General features: G+C 36.7%; 2 protein-coding genes and 1 long non-coding RNA gene across 3 annotated transcripts in view; 2 read left to right on the forward strand and 1 right to left on the reverse strand.

Annotated features, from left to right (window-relative positions):
- The window catches only part of LOC127836144 (uncharacterized), a 151071-nt gene that overhangs the window by 51209 nt on the left and 78188 nt on the right, over positions 1–21674 (forward strand). The window lies entirely within an intron of this gene.
- The window catches only part of LOC127836141 (DNA-directed RNA polymerase II subunit RPB1-like), a 47245-nt gene that overhangs the window by 5612 nt on the left and 19959 nt on the right, over positions 1–21674 (forward strand). Inside the window, exons 7-11 of the mRNA XM_052362568.1 lie at positions 7654–7874; positions 12536–12668; positions 14230–14354; positions 16968–17178; positions 18086–18295. Of these exons, the coding sequence (XP_052218528.1) occupies positions 7654–7874; positions 12536–12668; positions 14230–14354; positions 16968–17178; positions 18086–18295 (900 nt within the window). The remainder of the gene's footprint in view (positions 1–7653; positions 7875–12535; positions 12669–14229; positions 14355–16967; positions 17179–18085; positions 18296–21674) is intronic.
- Positions 958–3065, reverse strand: LOC127836153 (uncharacterized). The gene is made up of 2 exons (XR_008028625.1): positions 2590–3065; positions 958–1696 (listed from the first exon to the last, which is right to left on the reverse strand). It is a non-coding gene; the product is annotated as an uncharacterized LOC127836153 (long non-coding RNA).

Raw genomic sequence — 21674 nt, forward strand, 5'->3', positions numbered from 1 at the left:
CTGTTGAAACCCAGCAGGATTTGGAGGTACATGTAATCAACATCGAACATTGTGAAAGTGAAAGTACACAATTGGCAGCTGCCGCACCTTTCCCTTCCAATTCTGTAGCAAATCTAAATCATCTTCCCATTCATCATGAAATTGAAATCACAATATTGACATCGTCCCCCGGCCCCAGTTGAAAACATTTCCCATTATTAGATCTACCCCTGCAACTTTATTTAGGACTTTGACTTTAATATCATACTTGTTCATGTGTTTAAGAACAAAAAGGTCAGAGACATGCCTCTTTTTCTAAAAAAACCCCTGAAGTCTGTAGGTGAGTTATAGACATTGAAATGAACAGTTTTTATTTTTTCCCCAAATATGTCTCTTTTGCGCTCTATTTTCCCCTTTTACCCAGCGTCCAGCGTCTTCCCCTTTTCCTAAAAAAAACCCTGGCCAGTGGGCGGGGCATTTTTCTCTATATGTATATAGTGGCAGTTTTCCCTATTTGGCTATAGAGAAACCTTGTACATTCGCCGTAGTTACTACGGATTATTTGGCTAAACTACGCACTACAGATTTGTACTGAAAAACTACGGATCCATCGATCAAAATGCAGTCCTACTCGGTTACTCCTTTCTCCATAGATTCAACAAGATCAGGGCTAATCTATTTAACATTTCAGGGGTCATTATCAAAGTGGTGTGAAGCGCTGATCACTGTTGGAAGTGATAACATGAGGGGATTTATTGGCCATATCTAATTACAAGATACTGGTGCAGAATGCTGAGAATTCAGAGGGTTTTAAACATTGCTCACACACTAAATGAATAATTTGATTGTAGAAAAATACAGGGGCATGCATTTAAATAGGTATCAAAGAGTTAATTAATATTAATTAAGTAAAGCACATTTTAATAAAGAGCATCGTGCTTGTATTTGAATGATGGATTAAAATATAAACAACAGATCAAAACTTGTACATAGTTTATTATTGAATTGAATAACATATTCATTAAACTATGTTATGGAAAGTATATAAATATGCGAAGAGTATGTAATGATCTCAGAGCATAATTATAATTATGTTATATAAAATTATAATGCAGATATTTTTTATTACACATTATTATCAAATTATTCAGAAGTAAGCAATTGAATATTCCTTATTTTTTCAATGTACATTTATTAATGTTCATATAAACAAGTTGAAATAGCATTAATAGTATGCCACATAAACTTTATAGAATTCTTGTCAATTTATAATAATAGAATGATAAGCTGCTGTATACATTTATATTAAGTACTGTCATGATTGTAACCCAAACTTTTCTAGCAAGGACATTTCATGGAAAAAAACATTAATTTATACACCAAATACCAACTTTACCTTAGTAATTCACATAACAAATGTTCACATAATATACATAACGGGTAACCATGTTACTAATCAGTAAGTTAAAAAAACAAATTTTTTAATAAACAACTTTACAGGACTATCAACATGAGTATTGAGCATGATATTTGCTAGTGGAGTGTTGAACTTAAATTATATAATTAAATGAATTAATTAGATGTAGTCTCCTGTGGTTGATAAAAATTAAATACCAAAATGTCCCAACTTAAAGTCTTATCAACATGAATTTTGCATTGATCTACTTCAAACATATTTTCCATCTGTGCACTGGTTCATCAAACATCATGTTTCTTTCTGAAAAACAAGAACAATAATTTATTGTTTGAAATCCTTCTCTGTAAAATAACAGCATGCTTGTATTTGTGTACACTTATTCTTTTAATATGTAACCACTTATACACATAAATTGTACATCTATTCAGATTCAAGACATAAATTCCAACACTATGTAGGCAAGCTACATTAAGTCAGTTGAAAGGTTGCGCCGTTACGGTACCTAATCAATAAGATTTTAATAATGATTAATACTAACGATAACTAACATTATGTATAAACTTATTCATATCATGTGTTCGAACCCTTACAATTTCCTACACAATCAAAATAAAACATTATGTATTCAGAATTAAAGTAAAATGTAATTATGCGGCATAAGGCTACAAAATTTGAAAGCAACATTTTTGCTATTGTCGGCATATATGGTATCTCCTTCTCTCATAAAATGCATTTCAAAGAAACATATTTTCCTCCAGCTTTCTTCAGTAAACTCATTTTTGTAAAATGAATTTAATGTTGTAATGCCACTTTCCTCAATTTTAAGTTCCGACAAAAGGACTTTAGACAGAAAATCAGCATTAACTATATGTTTGTATATCTCTTTTGTAGATATAATGGGGGTTTCCTCTGACTGTTTAACTAATATCCCCTTAATTCCTTCGTAACCTGTCTACACACTTCATGTGTGTCGCGATATGACATACAGTATTGCACTATTTGCTCTCCAGTTTAAATAAAGGTTTTCCTTCAACACTTTTTACACTGCGATCTTTTCCTTTCAACCAACTGAAAATGTTGCCACTTTTAATTGCTGGTTCATCTCCACACTTATTGTTTTTTAGAAATGTTTTGAACTCATCAAAGATAATTTATATTCTGAATCAGTTTCGTCAAAAACTATTCTAAGTTACCTCAGTGATGGAATATGAAAAGTCATTTTGGTTGTCAATCTGAAAGAGTAAAGAAAACTATGTTTAAAAATCATATAACTTCTATTAGTTTTAATTTCAATCATTTCATATTACATGTTCGGTGCTTGTTACATGTCAAATTTAAAATCTAACAAAGGTGAACATAAAATTATTTTACTAACAAATTTCAAGCTTACCTGTTTTATAAATATAAAAAATCAAAATAAATGTTGTATTGGCTATGAATATTTGGCACAACTGATAATAACACTGGTCGATAACTCTCTGAAATATGTTGCAGCATATTCAGATTTGGCCAGATATAACACCTGGGTTCATTTATTATCGCCAAACAGGCTGTTGTCAGCCTGACAGGGGAGTGTGCTTTATGACCACAGAACAGTTAACACTAATTAGTTCTGCTGATAAGCCGATGGCTAAAATCTAGCCGTCCTGGGAGTAACTGAGTAGGACTGAATGGTCAAATTTCAGTTTTTAATCGTACTTTCGCTTATTTTCGGTCTTAACAGGTAATTTATCAATCATAATCATTTTGGCCCTTGCGTAGTAAAAAACGTTGAAATTCAAGCCTCCCGGGGAACGAGTGCTGAAAGAGCTTGTCGAGTCATCACCGAACGACAACTGACTTGCATATTGGTTCGCAAATTTAGCCGAATATATACGATTTTACGTTGCTATCCAGTATACACATCTCTCTCTATTGCGGAGAATACCGGCAGTGTTTTTCCCAGGAGGGCAAAGGGGCATGGCGCATTACTTTCAAAAAGGGCATTTTAGCGCGCAGTTTAGGCAAAAAAGGGCAAAACGTTAGCTGAATACCTGAATTACGGGGAAACATGTAATCGCATCAGAAGCAGTTGTGGAAAAAATAACATATAAACAAGCACATTTAATGGTAATAGATGTATGTAACTTACTATGATTTATATAAATATATTTACCTTGCAATGTACATTTAAGTTCCATGCTGTTTCAATAAACTGTTCAGCACGACAAACATTATAAAGCAATATATGCATATGAATCTGATTATACACAGATCCACTAACATGTAAATGAAACCATGTTTGTCTTATCCCATTTTATAACAATAATCTTGACAGATGTTTCAAATAACATTGCGAGTAAATTGATCGCTAACAATATGCAAACACTCGTTTCCGTGACATACATCCACCGAGTAGATTACAAATAAATAAATAATGTTGTTGATATCTAAAACCTTTTTATGCATTGTTGATTATCACAGACATTTCATTAATTCCTTCTTAATGTATAATCTCCATCGTTAATTCGATCGTTTACGACGTTATTTGCCATTTTTGCCGAGTCACAATTTAATTCTGTATAGTCTGCCATGTTGATAAAATGTCAAATGATGTAAGCGACAGGTTTGCATAGCAACGTTTAATCGTATACGCGATTTGCATTTTGTTAAATTAGTATACGTCTCAGTAATTATTTCGATAATTAGATCTAATTATCTTAAAAACGAAAACGATAAAGAATAAATTTGTTTGTGATTTAAAATGTAATTATGCGTAAAAATATATGTTTTGATATAACTGAATAATGCATGCAATGCACAATTGCCACGAGAATAACATCGAGTTTTTCATCAAAAGTCTCCGAAGTAATGATTTTATCGTGGAGGAGTACACATTGCCGACCGAAAAGTGCGCTTAGTATAACATAGCCTCCGGCATTACCGATGATACTGACAAGGGGTTATTCACGCACGACTAATTCACAGCTTTGGGGCAGTCAGTAAGACCTACCTATAAATCGAGCACTGAAATAGAATAAATCTACTCGATTAATATAGTTGATTAGACGTTGACGTCTCTCATGTGAAACAAGCACAGTCGGAGCGTCACAGACAATCAAGGAAGCTGATTTTGCGGACCAAGTTAGATCGTAAGGCAATAAAGATGTTATCGATAAGGGCGCGTGGCGAAATTTGCCTTTGAAAAGAAGGGCGCGTGGCGAAATTTGCCATTGAAAAGGGCAGAGTGGCGATCCGTGAGGGGGGCGTGGCTTTTCGCCACGCTAAAATGGCCTGGGAAAAACACTAACCGGCGATAGTCGATGTATCGGGATTGAGCACGTCTGTTTTTACACACGACCAAGATGGCGGCAAGCAGACGAGAAATTGCGATTAACAGCGAAAATAATAAATACCATTCAAATTAACAACGGATATCAAATGGTCATTATGGAATAATGTAATGCGTGTGTCAATTAACGCAACATACTATGTTTGAGATTTAACAAAACAAAAACAAATATTTATCGGAAATCTGCACAGTGAATGTGCGTCACGGAAACGAGTGTTGGAAAATTGGAGTCTACTCACAAAGTTAAAGCATTTATTATAATAAGATGAGTATCGTTCGAAAATGGGAGACAAACATGATTTGATTTATATGTTAGTGGATCTGTGAATAATCAGATGCATATGCATTTTCTGCTTTATTATGTTTGTTACGCTGTACAGATTAATGAAATAGCATTGAACTGAGGTTGTCAAGTGCAAGATATTGAAAGGTAAACAAATAAAATATATTATTTTAACTCCATGTGATACATCATTAACACAACAAGAACACTAAAGGTTGTTTGTCAATATTTGTTTATGTTTTCCCCTTATGGTATTTAATTTTTTTAAATACTGAATTAAATTAATAGCTACTCTTAAAGAGCTTATGATCAAATGGTGTATTTAAGAATCTATAGATTATTGCAAGTTTAATATGCATGTGGATGGATATTAACTAAATATTGTCTTCATTTAAAGAAGACATTGAAACAGCATTTTATAATATAAAATGCTGTCAAACATGCACTTAAAACACTTTTATTTTGTTACTTATAATCATATGTATAATGCTTAATGTCTCCCAATTTATTGGTTTATCACGCTATTTTTTCCAATTTCATGGTTTATTTTCCCAATCCAAATGGCACAGGCTGTAACAAATCAAAGCAAAAAAAATCACTTTACAGATTTTATTATTAGCAAGTAAATTCATCTAATGCTTTTTGTACCGATAAACTGATATGTGACCCAGTCATGGTGTTTTAATGCTCAAAATGATTGAAAAGTTAAAAACTACTGACAACAGCCCAAAACTACTGAGAGATGCCCTCCATACTACTGAGAAGCAATCGGTAGGGTAAACAGGTCTGCTTGTAAACACTCTAGAAGTCACAATTTTTGCCCAATCATCATGAAAGTTGGTCAAAACATTGGTTTATTGATATTTCGGACGAGTTTGAAAATTGTTGGGATCGGTGAAAAAACATGGCCGCCAGTTGGGGGGCATTTTTCTCTATATGTATATAGTGAAAACATGTGAACACAGTAGAAGTCACATTTTTGTCCCAATTTTCATGAAATTTGCTCAAAACAATTGTTTCCTTGATACGAGAGTTGAGCTGAAAAATGGTTCAGGTCAGTTGGATAACATGGCTGCTGGGAGGGGGGCAGTTTTCTCATTATGCCCCCCCTTTCGAAGAAGAGGGGGTATATTGTTTTGCTCATGTCGGTCCGTCCGTCCACCAGATGGTTTCCGGATGATAACTCAAGAGCGCTTATGCCAAGGATCATGAAACTTCATAAGTACATTGATCATGACTCGCAAATGACTCCTATTGATTTTCAGGTCACTGGGTCAAAGGTCAAGGTCACGATGACCCGATATAGTAAAATGGTTTCCGGATAATAACTCAAGAACACTTATGCCTAGGATCATGAAACTTCATAGGTACATTGAGCATGACTCGCAGATGACCCCTATTGATTTTAAGGTCAAAGGTCAAGGTCACAGTGACCATAAATCAGTAAAATGATTTCTGGATGATAACTCAAGAACGCTTATGCCTAGGATAATGAAATTTTCATAGATACATTAATCATGACTCACAGATAACCCCTATTGATTTTCAGGTCACTAGGTCAAAGGTCAAGGTCACAACCCGAAATAGTAAAATGGTTTCTGGATGATAACTCAAGAACGCTTAGGCCTAGGATCATGAAACTTCATAGGTACATTGATCATAACTCGTAGATGACCCCTATTGATTTTCAGCTCACTAGGTCAAAGGTCAAGATCACGATGACCCGAACTAGTAAAATGGTTTCTTGATGATAACTCAAGAATGCTTAGGCCAAGGATCATAAAACTTCATAGGTACATTGATCATGACTTGTAGATGACCCCAATTGATTTTTAGGTCAAAGGTCAAGGTCACGGTGACCCGAAATAGTAAAATGGTTTCCAGATGATAACTCAAGAATGCTTATGTCTAGGATCATGAAACTTCATAGGTACATTGATCATGACTCGAAGATGACCCCTCTTTATTTTCAGGTCGCTATATCAAAGGTGAAGGTCATGGAGACCTGAAATAGTAAAATGGTTTCTGGATGATAAATCTAGAACGCTTATGCCTAGGGTCATGAAACTTCATAGGTGCAATGATCATGACTCGCAGATGACCCCTATTGATTTTCAGGTCACTATGTCAAAGGTCAAGGTCACAGTGCCAAAAAACGTATTCACACAATGACTGTCAAGGTCACGGTGACTCAACTTAGAAAAATGGTTTCTGGATGATAACTCAAGAATGCTTACAACTAGGATTATGAAACTTCATAGGTACATTGATTATGACTCGCAGATGAAATAATGATGAAACTTGACCAGGATGTTTGTCTGGACAATATCTAGGTCAAGTTTGACATTTGGTAAAGATTGAATGAACTGACTCCTCTCAGGTGAGCGAACTAGGGCCATCTTGGCCCTCTTGTTTTGTTTTGCTTTCTATATAATATTTTTGACCAAAGATAACAGTATGCATAACAACTAAAGTAATTCAATTGTTTGACGGTGATTATAGTATTTCATTTAATTAGGCTTTAACATCAATATTGTAAAAAGATGTACTTGTCATTTCAATTTTAGTAAGAATGTGAAGTTTGAATGGATCCGTTTAACTCACAGATATTATCACAGCCCAACAATCCATTGTCCCCCACAGGCTGTTCAAAAGTCCGGCCGTCCCCTGAAGTCCATCAAGCAGCGCCTGAAGGGCAAGGAAGGCAGAGTAAGAGGCAACCTCATGGGTAAACGTGTGGACTTTTCAGCCCGTACCGTCATCACGCCTGACCCGAATCTCCGTATCGATCAGGTCGGAGTGCCCCGTACCATAGCACAGAATATGACCTTTCCGGAGATCGTCACGCCATTTAATATTGACAGGTAATTAACATGTATTTTGTCACAAGCTGGTTTGTTAGCTGATGTTGACAGCATTTAGTATGGGTTTACAAGGGCTTTGTTTTTAGCACACATTAGCACAACTTGCTCATGGAGTTGTGCTCATGGTGAGCTTTTGTGATCGCCTTCTGTCCGTCGTGCGTCGTCCTTTGTGCGTTGTGCGGCGTCAACCTTTGCCTTGTTAACTTTCTAGAGGCCACATTTGTTGTCTAATCTTAATGAATTTTGGTCAGAAGATTGGTCTGAATGATATGTTGCATGAGTTCGAAAATGGTAACGTTTGCTTGAAAAACATGGCTGCCAAGGGGCGGGGCATTTTTCCCGCCCCTTAAAATCTTGTTAACACTCTAGATGCCACATTTATTGTCTGATCTTCATGAAACTTGGTCAGAAGATTCATCCCAATAATATCTTGGACGAGTTCCAAAATGATGCTGGTTGGTTGAAAAACATGGCCGCCAGGGGGCGGGGCATTTTTCCTCATATGGCTATAGTTAAACCTTGTTAACACTCTAGAGGCCACATTTATTTTCCGATCTTCATGAAACTTGGTCAGATGATTTGTCGCAATGATATCTTGGATAAGTTACAAAATGGTAGCGTTTGCTTGAAAAAAATGGCTGCGGAGTCAGGGTTTTCAATAAGAGCCGGCCGCCAAATCAGCCGTTTGAAATCAGATTTTGGCCAGTTAAAAATCGCTCAGATTCTGAAAATTTGCAATTTACTTTTCGAAATGTGCGTGTCTTTTCGTTAATTCTGCTCCTTTTTGCTATTAAGCAAAGACGTCGCTTGATTATCTCCTTTAACGCAATACAACAACAACAACAACAATAAAAAAGTGCAAATTGGAATCGGTAAAAAAGCAGTCAAATATTTTGACGTTCTTCTCATCACATGGTGAATTTTTGTCCCTGATTGCTTGCGTTTTTGTGTTAATGCAAAGTTTTTGTTGTTGTGAAAGTTTGTTTTAATTCAGTTACATTTCAAACTAGAAGTGTCAAGCAAAATGTGCATGGTAGACGGACGATCTGACCTTTTCAGCCCATTCCTGTAGGGCAGAATTTCGGCCCCATTCCGAATCCAAAACCGAAGTTTTTTTCTCATGAGAATAAAATGTCCAAATTGGAACTTTGTGCAAAAAAAACGTCAACATCGTAAAAATTGACCCTAAAAATCAAGTGCAATTATGTATCCGAAAGTCGTATTTATCCGAATTATAGTACACTTCATTAGTGAAAAATCGTATTTTAATGAATTAGGGCAAACCGTTAAAAAAGCTAAAATATATAAATTGCACAAAAATGCTCAAATTTAAGTTCCTGGTTGACCATTAAAATAGCCATAAAATGGCCCAAAATGCAGGAAATCAAGTGCTGAATTTTAAAATTTTGTGGGGCATCATGCCCCTGGACCCCTTTTGAAGGCCTGTTGGTTTCACATTGTGGCCTGTTGGCTCAAAAGTTATTGAGAACCCTGGCCTAAGGTGCGGGGCATTTTTCCTTATATGGCTATAGAAAAATCTTGTTAACACTCTAGAGGCCACATTTATAGTCCGATCTTCATGAAATTTGGTCAGAAGATTAATCCCAATAATATCTTGGACGAGTTAAAAAATGATGCTGGTTGGTTGAAAAACATGACCACCACGGGGGCGGGGCATATTTTCTTATATGGCTATAGTAAAACCTTGTTAACACTCTTAAGAGGTCACATTTATTCTCCGATCATCATGAAACTTAAAAGATTTGTCCCAATGATACCTTGAATGAGTTTGAAAATGGTTTTGGTTGCTTTAAAAACATGGCCACCAGGGACGGGGCATTTTTCAGGGTTCGCACAGGGCTTGAAAAGTGCTTGAAAACGAGTCCTAGGCTTGAAAAGGCCTTGAACAATGGTTGGCCTTAAAAAAGTGCTTGAAAGGTGCTTATTTCATGTAAAAAGCCTTGAAAATGTATATTTCTGCTCAAAACTACTTTTATCATCGCTTTAATTATAAACTTAAATCGTTCTTAAGGGAAATATTCTGAAAATTTATCATAAGTTCCTTCGCGCAAAAAGTTGAGTACGAAATATAAGTTTCGTACACTATTGAGTACGAAACCTTATGTGTACACGTCACAGATTATGTGTACTACATCAGAGGTTCTCCATTGTGCTCAATTTTCGCGAGTGAAAACGCAGCGATGGGGAAGTGTCGTTTCTGACCAGGGTGGTTAACTGAATATTTCTAGGTACAGAAAACAAATGACATTCGAAAAGCACATTGTCAGGTCTGTATGAAGACAATTGATGTCGGGGGTATAGGGGAAAGTGCTTTGTAAAGCCAAAAGAAGGGGGAAACTCACAAAGAAAACATGAAATTGAGAAGCAAACAGGGTTCCTGCGATGTGTTTTTTGTGAAACAGGACAGTACTATTGTTATGCCCCCCTTCGAAGAAGAGGGGGTATATTGCTTTGCTCATGTCGGTCTGTCGGTCCGTCCACCAGGTGGTTGTCAGACGATAACTCAAGAACGCTTGGGCCTAGGATCATGAAACTTCATAGGTACATTGATCATGACTCGCAGATGACCCCTATTGATTTTGAGGTCACTAGGTCAAAGGTCAAGGTCACGGTGACCCGAAATAGTAAAATGGTTTTTGAATGATAACTCAAGAACGCATACGCCTAGGATCATGAAACTTCATGGGTAGATTGATCATGACTTGCAGATGACCCCTATTGATTTTGAGGTCAAAGGTCAAGGTCACGGTGACTCGAAATAGTAAAATGGTTTCCGGATGATAACTCAAGAATGCATACGCCTAGGATCATGAAACTTCATGGGTAGATTGATCATAACTCGCAGATGACCCCTATTGATTTTGAGGTCACTAGGTCAAAGGTCAAGGTCACAGTGACCCGCAATAGTAAAATGGTTTTCGGATGATAACTCGAGAACGCATACGCCTAGGATCATGAAACTTCATAGGTAGATTGATCATGACTTGCAGATGACCCTATTGATTTTGAGGTCACAAGGTCAAAGGTCAAGGTCACGGTGACCTGAAATAGTAAAATGATTTTCGGATGATAACTCAAGTACGCTTTTGCCTAGGATCATGACACTTCATAGGTACATTGATCTTGACTCGCAGATGACCCTAATTGATTTTTAGGTCACTAGGTCAAAGGTCAAGGTCACAGTTACAAAAATCGTATACACACAATGGCTGCCACTACAACGGACAGCCCATATGGGGTGCATGCATGTTTTACAAACAGCCCTTTTTAAAACTGTGAAATTTAAAACAGACATCAACAAAAGCCCATCTGTGTCAAACCAGGAAGGCACAGCCACAGAGAGTGTGAAGATAGAAGATATTCAAATTCCAGGACCTTCCCAACCATAAGCAGCAGTATCAAACTCGCAGACATCCATAGACAGATTTGTTACAAAAAATGATATGTTGAAAGCGGAAGTATTGTGGGTATTGCATACCCTTTGCACACATCAATCCTTCAATTCCAATAAAACATTACATTTATACATAAGTTAATTCAGGTTATGTTCCATGACAGTACCATAGAAAAGAAATTTTCTTGTGGAGACCTCAAGACAGCATATGTAGCCGTTTTGGGGCTAGCTTAACATTTCAAAACTTTACTTGATAGTTCTATAAGTGGACCCTACTCAGTGTCTTTTGATGAAAGTTTAAACAAGAAAGACCAATCCAAGCAAATGGAGAATGCATTTTTTAAAGGAAACTAACATATCATTCGCGGCCTTGAAAAATGAAAATTTGGCATTGACAAGTCCTTGAAAAGTGCTTGAATGTAGGTTTGAGATTTCTGTTTGAACCATGTTTTTCCTTATATGGCTGTATTAAAACCTTGTTAACTCTCTAGAGGCCACATTTATTGTCCAATCTTCATGAAATTTGGTCAGAAGATTGGTCTCCATGATATCTTGGATGGATTTGAAAATAATTATGTTTGCTTGAAAAACATGGCTTCCTAGGGGCGGGGCATTTTTCCTTATATGACAATAGTAAAATCGTGTTAACACTGTAGAGGCCACATTTACTGTCCTATCTTCATGAAACTTGGTCAGAAGATTCATCCCGATAATATCTTGGACGAGTTCAAAAATGATTCCGGTTGGTTGAAAAACATGGCTGCCAGGGTCGGAGCATTTTTCCTTATATGGCTATAGTAAAACCTTGTTAACACTCTAGAGGTCACATACATTTTCAGGCCTTCATGAAACTTTGTCAGAAGATTGTCCCAATAATATCTTGTTATCTCAGGTGAGTGAGCGACTTTGGGCCTTTCAGGCCCTCTTGTTAGGGAATTGGGCCCAGGCCATTGGCATAAGCCTGGTCCATTACGTAATCATTAAATGGTTGGTCCATTTCGTAATCATTAAATGGTTTCAACTGACCCATGCTATTTACCCAATGCATTTTCTTTGTAAACTCCTTAAAAGAGGTTGAATAATAATAAGAATTTCCCTAAAGCGTGGCACATTTTGGCTAAGTAAATTTTTAGCCTATGGTAGCCCAGATTTCTGACATTTGGGAACATCTACTGATTTGCCCACACCTTAATTGATATGCCTAGTTGCATTTATTAGCAATCAAAAATGGCTTCCGTTTTTGCAGACTGCATGAGCTGGTACGTAGAGGTGCCAACCAGTACCCGGGAGCCAAGTACATTGTGAGAGACAATGGGGAGAGAATCGATCTACGATTCCACCCGAAGGCCAGTGACCTGCATCTCCAGATTGGGTACAAGGTATTGATATTGGTTAATAAAAATCAATACCCTTTTTTCGGTTTTCATTTTTTAAGGAAAGGCATCTGTTAGAAAAAATAAATTGGAAAATACTGATACATCAAGGAATGTTGGTTTTTGTAACCAGGATTTAAATATGTTTAGACCAACGCCTGTTATTTATAAAAATCAGGTTTTTAATGCTCATTGATCAATCTTTTTTAAGCAAGAATCTTTATTAATATTGAAAACAATGTACATACAAATACCCCAGATAATTATTTGGGAAATAGGGTTTTCACCCATTGATTTTGAAAAAAAAGGGTGATTTCATTCTTGAAATAGGGTGATTTCATTCTTGAAATAGGGTGATTTCATTCTTGAAAAAGGGTGATTTCATTCTTGAAATAGGGTGATTTCATTCTTGAAATAGGGTGATTTCATTCTTGAAATAGGGTGATTTCATTCTTGAAATAGGGTGAACTGAGATATAAAAATGCATACTGTAAAATGATTGCCGCTTTACTTCTGTTGAAGCTGCACACTTGTATTGATTCAATAAAACTGTAAACTATCATCATTTACTTTAATACAATGATGTTTCATAACATCTCTAATCCTTGAAACTGTCCATAATTTAAACTTAAAAAAAAATTATAACATGAATGATTCAGCACTTATTGGCTTTTGCTTTCTTGGTACGAAAACGTTTGCGATCAACTGATATTTTGGAGCAACAATCGCGGACGTCTTTCGACCTCTCTTAGACTTTTTATTTCACATCATAATAGAAGCTGAAAGTACAGACGCTTTACATAGACATGCACAATGGTCGAAGGATTAAGTCAGATTTAAAACGCTTGTATGTCTTCGTAAATAATTTGGTCAACGCTTTATTTTACAATGAAATCTAGTCCACAGAGCGTTTGGATAACTTTGACTGTTTTCCTGCTCAGTCATCCAGGCGCTTGCTTAATGAAAGCGTCGCGCCATTACGATAATAATTCCAAAGAGAAAATACCAAAAATGAGCAAAGCATTTTCCATCGAAGTGATTTTATTGTAATCATCACATTTGACGATTTTGCGTAAAATTCAACTCGGTTGCGTTTTCAATACACATGATATTGTATTTCTTTGCGTTTTTAAACAATTTAATAGGGTGAAAGACACATATACCCACCTTATCTGGGGCACTGACATACATGTTTAAAAAATATCACTGAGATTTAAATTGTTTTTAATACAACTTGTCATCTTTAAAATAGTTAATTGTGGTGAAATACACTAATGTAATACAAGCAATAAATGCAGTTTATGAAAGATGTTCAGTTTTTATGTTCGCTAAATAATAATCATACCCCTATCAGTGGAAAACATCGGGATTTTCCGCTTATTTACAGTTTCATTAAATGATCTTTGGGTACTTCACATTTTCATAAACACTTCATTTGTTTCCACCAATGTTTGCAAAAGAAAAAATCACATACCCAGTAAATTACATTTGGTCTTTCTCAGATTAACTTGTTAATTGTACATTACAATAGAAACAATTGTTAAAAAGCTCCTGGTATTCCTGCCAGGTTGAGCGTCACATGCAGGACGGGGACTATATCGTGTTCAACAGACAGCCCACCCTTCACAAGATGAGTATGATGTGTCACCAGGTGAAGGTGCTGCCCTGGTCCACATTCAGGATGAACCTCAGGTACGTGTCTTTTTATGAAGGAGCCTTTTTGGGGGAAAACAGGGTTTAATGCTTTAAATGTGGCCCCTTATTAGCCTTTACAGTCTTCAAGAGCTTGAAACAAGAGACTTTCTTTTCAAAAAATACCATAAGGCGCACACGCCGGAAAGTGGCATCCCTAATAAGCTGTGCAGACTGCGTAGGCTAATCAGGGACAACTCTTAACACACATGCATTAAGCCTCGTTTTCCCAGAGAGCAGCTCAAATGATTCACTGGTTTTGACTGGTTTTGTGGTTCTAAGTCAAAATTACAGTTATGTCTGTTTTTCACCAAACCTCAGCTTTTGCCTCAAACCTTTCCATGTAAATTTAAACTGTTTTGTGGTGAAATATTTCATTTGATTTGATATAAACAACAAAGTTGAGCACACACTTACAACTAGTGCTCTTAATTCATATAGAATATAGATTTCTTGAAAACATTATGTTGTGAAAAGATTAAAGGAAATCAATGAGTATTAGCTTTAAAGAAATGTGTTAACCAACGATTTCAACCGACTGTTCTACCATAATTTTTCTCTGCTGTTTTAAGGACTCGACGTTTTGCACTTGCACACATGTTGATTATCCCCGTATTTTGAAGATTTTAAAAGCAGCGTTTTTTCTCACCACTTTGGGAATGGTACCGGTACCGGTCAAATTGGGAAAATTAGTGGCATTTTCATCCAAATTGGGAAATTTATTAATTATGCTGGAAACGTTTAAAAACATGTACAAATAATAAGTTGCATATTCACATCAAAGTGGTGAGTGATTTTCTACGAAATCATGTTTCTATAACCACTAAACAATTTTAGTTTATTAAACTTAACTCTCTTTTTACCTAAAAATGTGCTTGAGAGTATGATCTGTCTAAATCGGGACTTGTAGTCTCAGGTTCTGTAAGATAACCTGCCATATATTGAACCAGGTTTGCGTCAGTAGACTTGACCTTTAATGATAGCTGCTATTATCAACATCTGACAACTGTGCACTGGACTCGATCTAAAATACATATTCCCCAATTTTTAAAGTCCCAATTTTATAAATGCGCGAGTGTTAATCAGTATCGGTAATTTGTTTGGCTGTTTTCATGTTACACCAAAATTGGTGACATACTACTTAACAAGCAGTATTAGGGTTTTGGCTCCAAGGCACTGAAGATGCAAACGATTGTGAATCAGTTGTGCGTGAATAACACAGTTTCACTATCAATGGATAATTTCAGTAGCTTTGAGGCAGTTTGTTGGCGTTTCTATACCTACCACACTAATCAGTCATAACAATGTAATCCTTTACGAAAACATCATGGCAGTTTTTAGCGAGGCTGTTTTTGGAGAAAACCCGAGGTATTTTTATAGCCTGCTCATCATCCGCCGTCTGCCGGCGTCGTGCTAAAACCTTTACATTGGCTCTAAAAGCAAAGTGCTTCCACCTACAACTTTGAAACTTCATATGTAGATGCACCTTGATGAGTTCTACACGCCACACCCATTTTGGGTCACTAGGTCAAAGGTTACGGTCACTGTGACTTAAATTTTTTTTTAAATAAAAATTCTGACAAGCTTTCGCAGCCAAGCGTGGCTACCGTTATGTGGTGCTCCTGTTTTAGAAGACAGCTGATGGCAACCTGGTGCAGTCCTCGTGGAAATTGTACATTTCATGCTTAATATTGTCAAAACAATTATTTCGACAAGTAAACGTTTTTACAAATAATTATTTTATATATTAACTAAAACTGTAAAGGCTTGGTTGCATTCTCAAATGACCGTAATTAAATGTGTAATCCAAAAAACACTTCAATCTTCAGTTCATGTTAATGCGACGTTATCAAAATTTAACTTCACATAAACATTACACATGCCTATTTCCTTTGTCTCAACAAAAGCGCGCGAAAATAAAGCCACTCATGTAAAACGTCATGTTACCGCATGGAAAGCGTAGGCATATTGATTTTTGTATTAAAAAACTATGTAGCGTAGGGACAATTGAAATCTTTTAATTTCGGTTAAAAATAGTGTTATTTATTTTAACTAAGTTAAAAAATTAATTTCAATTAAACATGCTGTAATTTATTGTAATGGTCTTTTTTCGATGATTCATTATTGAAGCAGTTTATTGTACTCTTCATACAGTACTGAGTAAACAAAAAATCCAGACAAAACTGGATTAAGTGTTGGGTGTTGTGAAAACACGCTTAGCCGGTATACTGACCTTATTGTTTAGACTGCGATGTTTTGACAAAAGGGAATAACATGTCATGTGTGTATGCAAATCTTCGGCGATTTTTTTCTGTGAATTTGATTTGTTTGTGAATTGGGAATTTTTATTTTGAAATTGGGAATTTTTATTTTGAAATTGGGAAAAATGGTCTCATTGGGAATGGTGCCGTTTTACTGTACCAACTTTATATAGAGGAAAAACGCTGAAAAAATAAAAGGCCCTTAAAAAAAATTATTTTGAATGTTTTTTTTTGGAAAAACCCAGGATTGGCATTGGGAATGAGGCTGATATTAAGACCCACAGGTTGGGACAGAAAATCTTTGCTTTATACTAAATAACAACATCTTTTACTTTGTTTATCTCGCCTTCAGCTGCACAACCCCATATAACGCAGACTTTGATGGAGACGAGATGAACCTCCATCTTGCCCAGTCCCTGGAGACCCGAGCTGAGATCTCACAGCTGGCTTCCGTACCACGCATGATCATCACGCCACAGTCCAACCGGCCTGTCATGGGTATCGTACAGGACACCCTGACAGCTGTACGCAAGATGACCAAGAGGGATGTGTTTCTGGACAGGGTGTGTGCTGGTTTAACCCTTTACCACTCCGAGGCAAAGTGGAAATGGCTATGTGCAAACAGCATAAAACCAGAACAGTCTGCGAGTAACTTGCACTCTGTTCAGGTTTTATGCTGTTTGCTGCTCATCAGTATCTAAGGGTTGGAAATGGAGCCTTTAAAATTTGAATCTAGGAAGAAAGGTCTTTAATTACATTTAACTTTCTTAGAGACTACACACATGTCAAAATACGTATCTAAGTGGTAAAGGGTATAATACTCTTTACCACTCTGATAAGCATTTTGACTCTTTTGTAGTCCCTTAGAATATCAAATTAAACTAGAAATGGCGCGGCAAAGGCATGTTTGACCCAGGGACGCCCCAGGGTTGATAAGTGGGCCATGCATAGTTGAGATTGACCGTATTGTCATAAGAGAATTTCAGTATCAATTAGAAGTGAATCAGTTAAGAAATGAAGAAATTATAGTAAAAGGCAATTTTGAGAGGCGTGGCATATGTGGGCCTCCGAAAAACGTTGGGATAATTGAAGATCTTTCTTGCTAGATTTAATTGTTAAGTCATAATTTTCAACCCTTAGATACTGATAAGCAGCAAACAGCATATAACTTTTTGCACATACTTGTAGCCATTTTTTGTTTAACTCTAAATGTGTGCTGGATTTACTTATGAAAACATACACATGTAAAATGTGAAGCCTATTTACTGATTTAAATTATGTTATTAAGGTTTTGTCCTACATAAGTTGTACGTATTTTAATGTTTAACGATTTATTGTGTGGGGTTTTTGTACAGAGTTCGACCAATGTTTAGATTAATGTTAAATTTAAAGTCCATCAAAAATAGTATATTGATTTGGCCTGCATTCCCCATGTTCTCAATAAAGTCTTATAATTCTGTACCTGTGCAGGGCCAGGTGATGAACATCCTGATGTTCTTGCCAAGCTGGGACGGCCACATGCCCCACCCTGCCATCCTTAAACCCAAGCCCATGTGGACGGGCAAGCAGGTCTTCTCACTGATCATCCCGGGCCGTGTGAACCTGATCCGCACCCACAGCACACACCCGGATGAGGAGGACAAGGGTCCGTACAAGTGGATATCCCCCGGGGACACCAAGGTAAGGGCCTAGCCTTTTTCTGGTCCTTTTGGGAAAAATGTGATTTCGGGATTAGGATTTTTGTGTGTGTGAAAAGTCAACTGATTTTGGATAAATTTGGGAACTAAAATTTATTACAATATTTGTAATTAAATATAGACATTTCTGCAGACAATTATGGATTATGAAGCACTTCTTGGCATATTTGCCAAATTTTTATTGTGTTAATTACTCTTTATTCAATATGCCTGTTTTATACCAGCCCAATGCAAGGCAACAAAGCTACATTCCTTATTATGAAAATAACGTCGGCGTTGATTCGAAGTTATTGATTATACATACTTGAACAAGTTATTGATGATAATATGGTTGGACAAAAATTAACTGGATAATGAATGGCCATACAAAGTTCTGACATAGATTAAACCCACAGGATATTTAGTGTTTTTCCCAGGAGGGCAAAGGGGCATGGCGCATTACTTTCAAAAAGGGCATTTTAGCGCGCAGTTTAGGCAAAAAAGGGCAAAAACGTTCCCTGAATACCTGAATTACGGGGAAACAAGTAATCGCATCAGAAGCAGTTGTGGAAAAAAAACATATAAACAAGCACATTTAATGGTAATAGAAGTATTTAACTTACTATGATTTATATTAATATATTTACCTTGCAATGTACATTGAAGTTCCATGCTGTTTCAATAAACTGTACAGCACGACAAACATAATAAAGCAATATATGCATATGAATCTGATTATACACAGATCCACTAACATATAAATGAAACCATGTTTATCTTATCCCATTTTCTAACAATAATCTCGACAGATGTTTAAAATAACATTGCGAGTAAATTGATCGCTAACAATATGCAAACACTCGTTTCCGTGACATACATCCACCGAGTAGATTACAAATAAATAAATAATGTTGTTGTTATCTAAAACATTTTTATGCATCGTTGATTATCACACAAATTTCATTAATTCCATCTTAATGTATAATCTCCATCGTTAATTCGATCGTTTACGACGTTATTTGCGATTTTTGCCAAGTCACAATTTAATTCTGTGTAGTCCCCCATGTTGATAAAATGTCAAATGATGTAAGCGACAGGTGCGCATAGGAACGTTAAATCGTATACGCGATTCGCATTTTGTTAAATTAGTATACGTCTCAGTAATTATTTCGATAATTAGATCTAATTATCTTAAAGACAAAAACAATAAAGAATAAATTTGTTTGTGAATTTAAATGTAATTATGCGTAAAATATATGTTTCGATATAACTGAATAATGCATGCAAAGCCACGAGAATAACATCGAGCTATTTTCTGACAACGCGCCTGCTTCTGATAATTGTTCAACGATTGTATAGCAGTACCATGTAGATGTAGACGTAGATGTAGAGTTTTTCATCAAAAGTCTCCGAAGTAATGATTATATCGTGGAGGAGTACACATAGCCGAGCGAAAAGTGCGCTTGGTATAACATAGCCTCCAGCATTATCGATTGATACTGACACGGGGTTATTCACGCATGACTAATTCACAGCTTTGGAGCATTCAGTAAGACCTACCTATAAATCGAGCACTGTTATAGATAAAATCTGATTAATTAAATATAGTCGATTAGATGTTGACGTCTCTCCAGTAAATCAAGCACAGTCGGAGCGTCACAGACAATCAAGGACGCTGATTTTGCGGACCAAGTTAGATCGTAAGTCAATAAAGATGTTATCGATAAGGGCGCGTGGCGAAATTTGCCTTTGAAAAAAGGGCGCGTGGCGAAATATGCCTTTGAAAAGGGCAGCGTGGCGATCTGGGAGGGCGGCGTGGCTTTTCGCCATGCTAAAATGGCCTGGGAAAAACACTATCATATCCACTAACATTTAACCTATAAATTAAGGTATGCCAACTGTTGCTATCGGCAAGCCAATGCTGGAATTATGTAATGAATATTAGATTTGACGTTGGATAAGATTTCACTCACACAGTTACCAGATATATCGGTATAGATTTCTTGCAGTAACAAATGTATTTCAATTGGGAATATTTTTATGCCCCCCTTCGAAGAAGAGGGGGTATATTGCTTTGCACATGTCGGTCGGTTGGTCGGTCTGTCGGTCCATCCACCAGGTGGTTTCCGGATGATAACTCAAGAACGCTTGGGCCTAGGATCATGAAACTTCATAGGTACATTGATCATGACTCGCAGATGACCCGTATTGATTTTCAGGCCACTAGGTCAAAGGTCAAGGTCACGATGACCCGAAATAGTAAAATGGTTTCTGGATGATAACTCAAGAACGCTTAGGCCTAGGATCATGAAACTTCATAGGTAGATTGATCATGACTCGCAGATGACCCCGATTGATTTTGAGGTCACTGGGTCAAAGGTCAAGGTCACAGTGACCCAAAATAGTAAAATGGTTTCCGGATGATAACTCAAGAACGCTTAGGCCTAGGATCATAAAACTTGATAGGTACATTGATCATTACTCGCATAAGATCGCTATTGATTTTCAGGTCACTATGTCAAAGGTCAAGGTCACAGTGACCCGAAATAGTAAAATGGTTTCTGGATGATAACTCAAGAACGCTTATGCCTAGGATCATGAAACTTCGTAGGTAGATTGATAATGACTCGCAGATGACCCCTATTGATTTTTAGGTCACTAGGTCAAAGGTCAAGGTCACGGTGACCCGAAATAGTAAAATGGTTTCCGGATGATAACTCAAGAACGCTTAGGCCTAGGATCATGAAACTTCATGGGTACATTGATCATGACTAGCAGATGACCCCTATTGATTTTCAGGTCACTAGGTCAAAGGTCAAGGTCATGGTGACCCGAAATAGTAAAATGGTTTCCGGATGATAACTCAAGAACGCTTATGCATGGGTTCATGAAACTTGATAGGTAGATTGATCATGACTTGCAGTTGACCGCTATTGATTTTCAGGTCACTATCAAAGGTCAAGGTCACGGTGACCTGAAATAGTAAAATGGTTTCCGGATGATAACTCAAGAACGCTAATGGCTACGATCACTAGGTCAAAGGTCAAGGTCATGGTGACCCGAAATAGTAAAATGGTTTCCGGATGATAACTCAAGAACGCTTATGCCTAGGATCATGAAACTTCATAGGTACATTGATCATGACTGGCAGATGACCCCTATCCATTTTGAGGTCACTAGGTCAAAGGTCAAGTTCACGGTAACCCGAAATAGTAAAATGGTTTTCGGATGACAGGTCCCTTAATCTATTAAATCTGCCGCCAAAATTCGGCGGCAGTCACCCACCTGAAAAGTATACTTTTTTCCCCTTTTGGGGGGAAAAGTTCCCCCCTAAATTTTTTTTTTTTTTTTTTTAATAGAACGATGTGTCTCATGATTATTAT

This window comes from Dreissena polymorpha, chromosome 6 (assembly GCF_020536995.1).
Source record: "Dreissena polymorpha isolate Duluth1 chromosome 6, UMN_Dpol_1.0, whole genome shotgun sequence".
Taxonomy (NCBI): Eukaryota; Metazoa; Mollusca; class Bivalvia; order Myida; family Dreissenidae; genus Dreissena; species Dreissena polymorpha.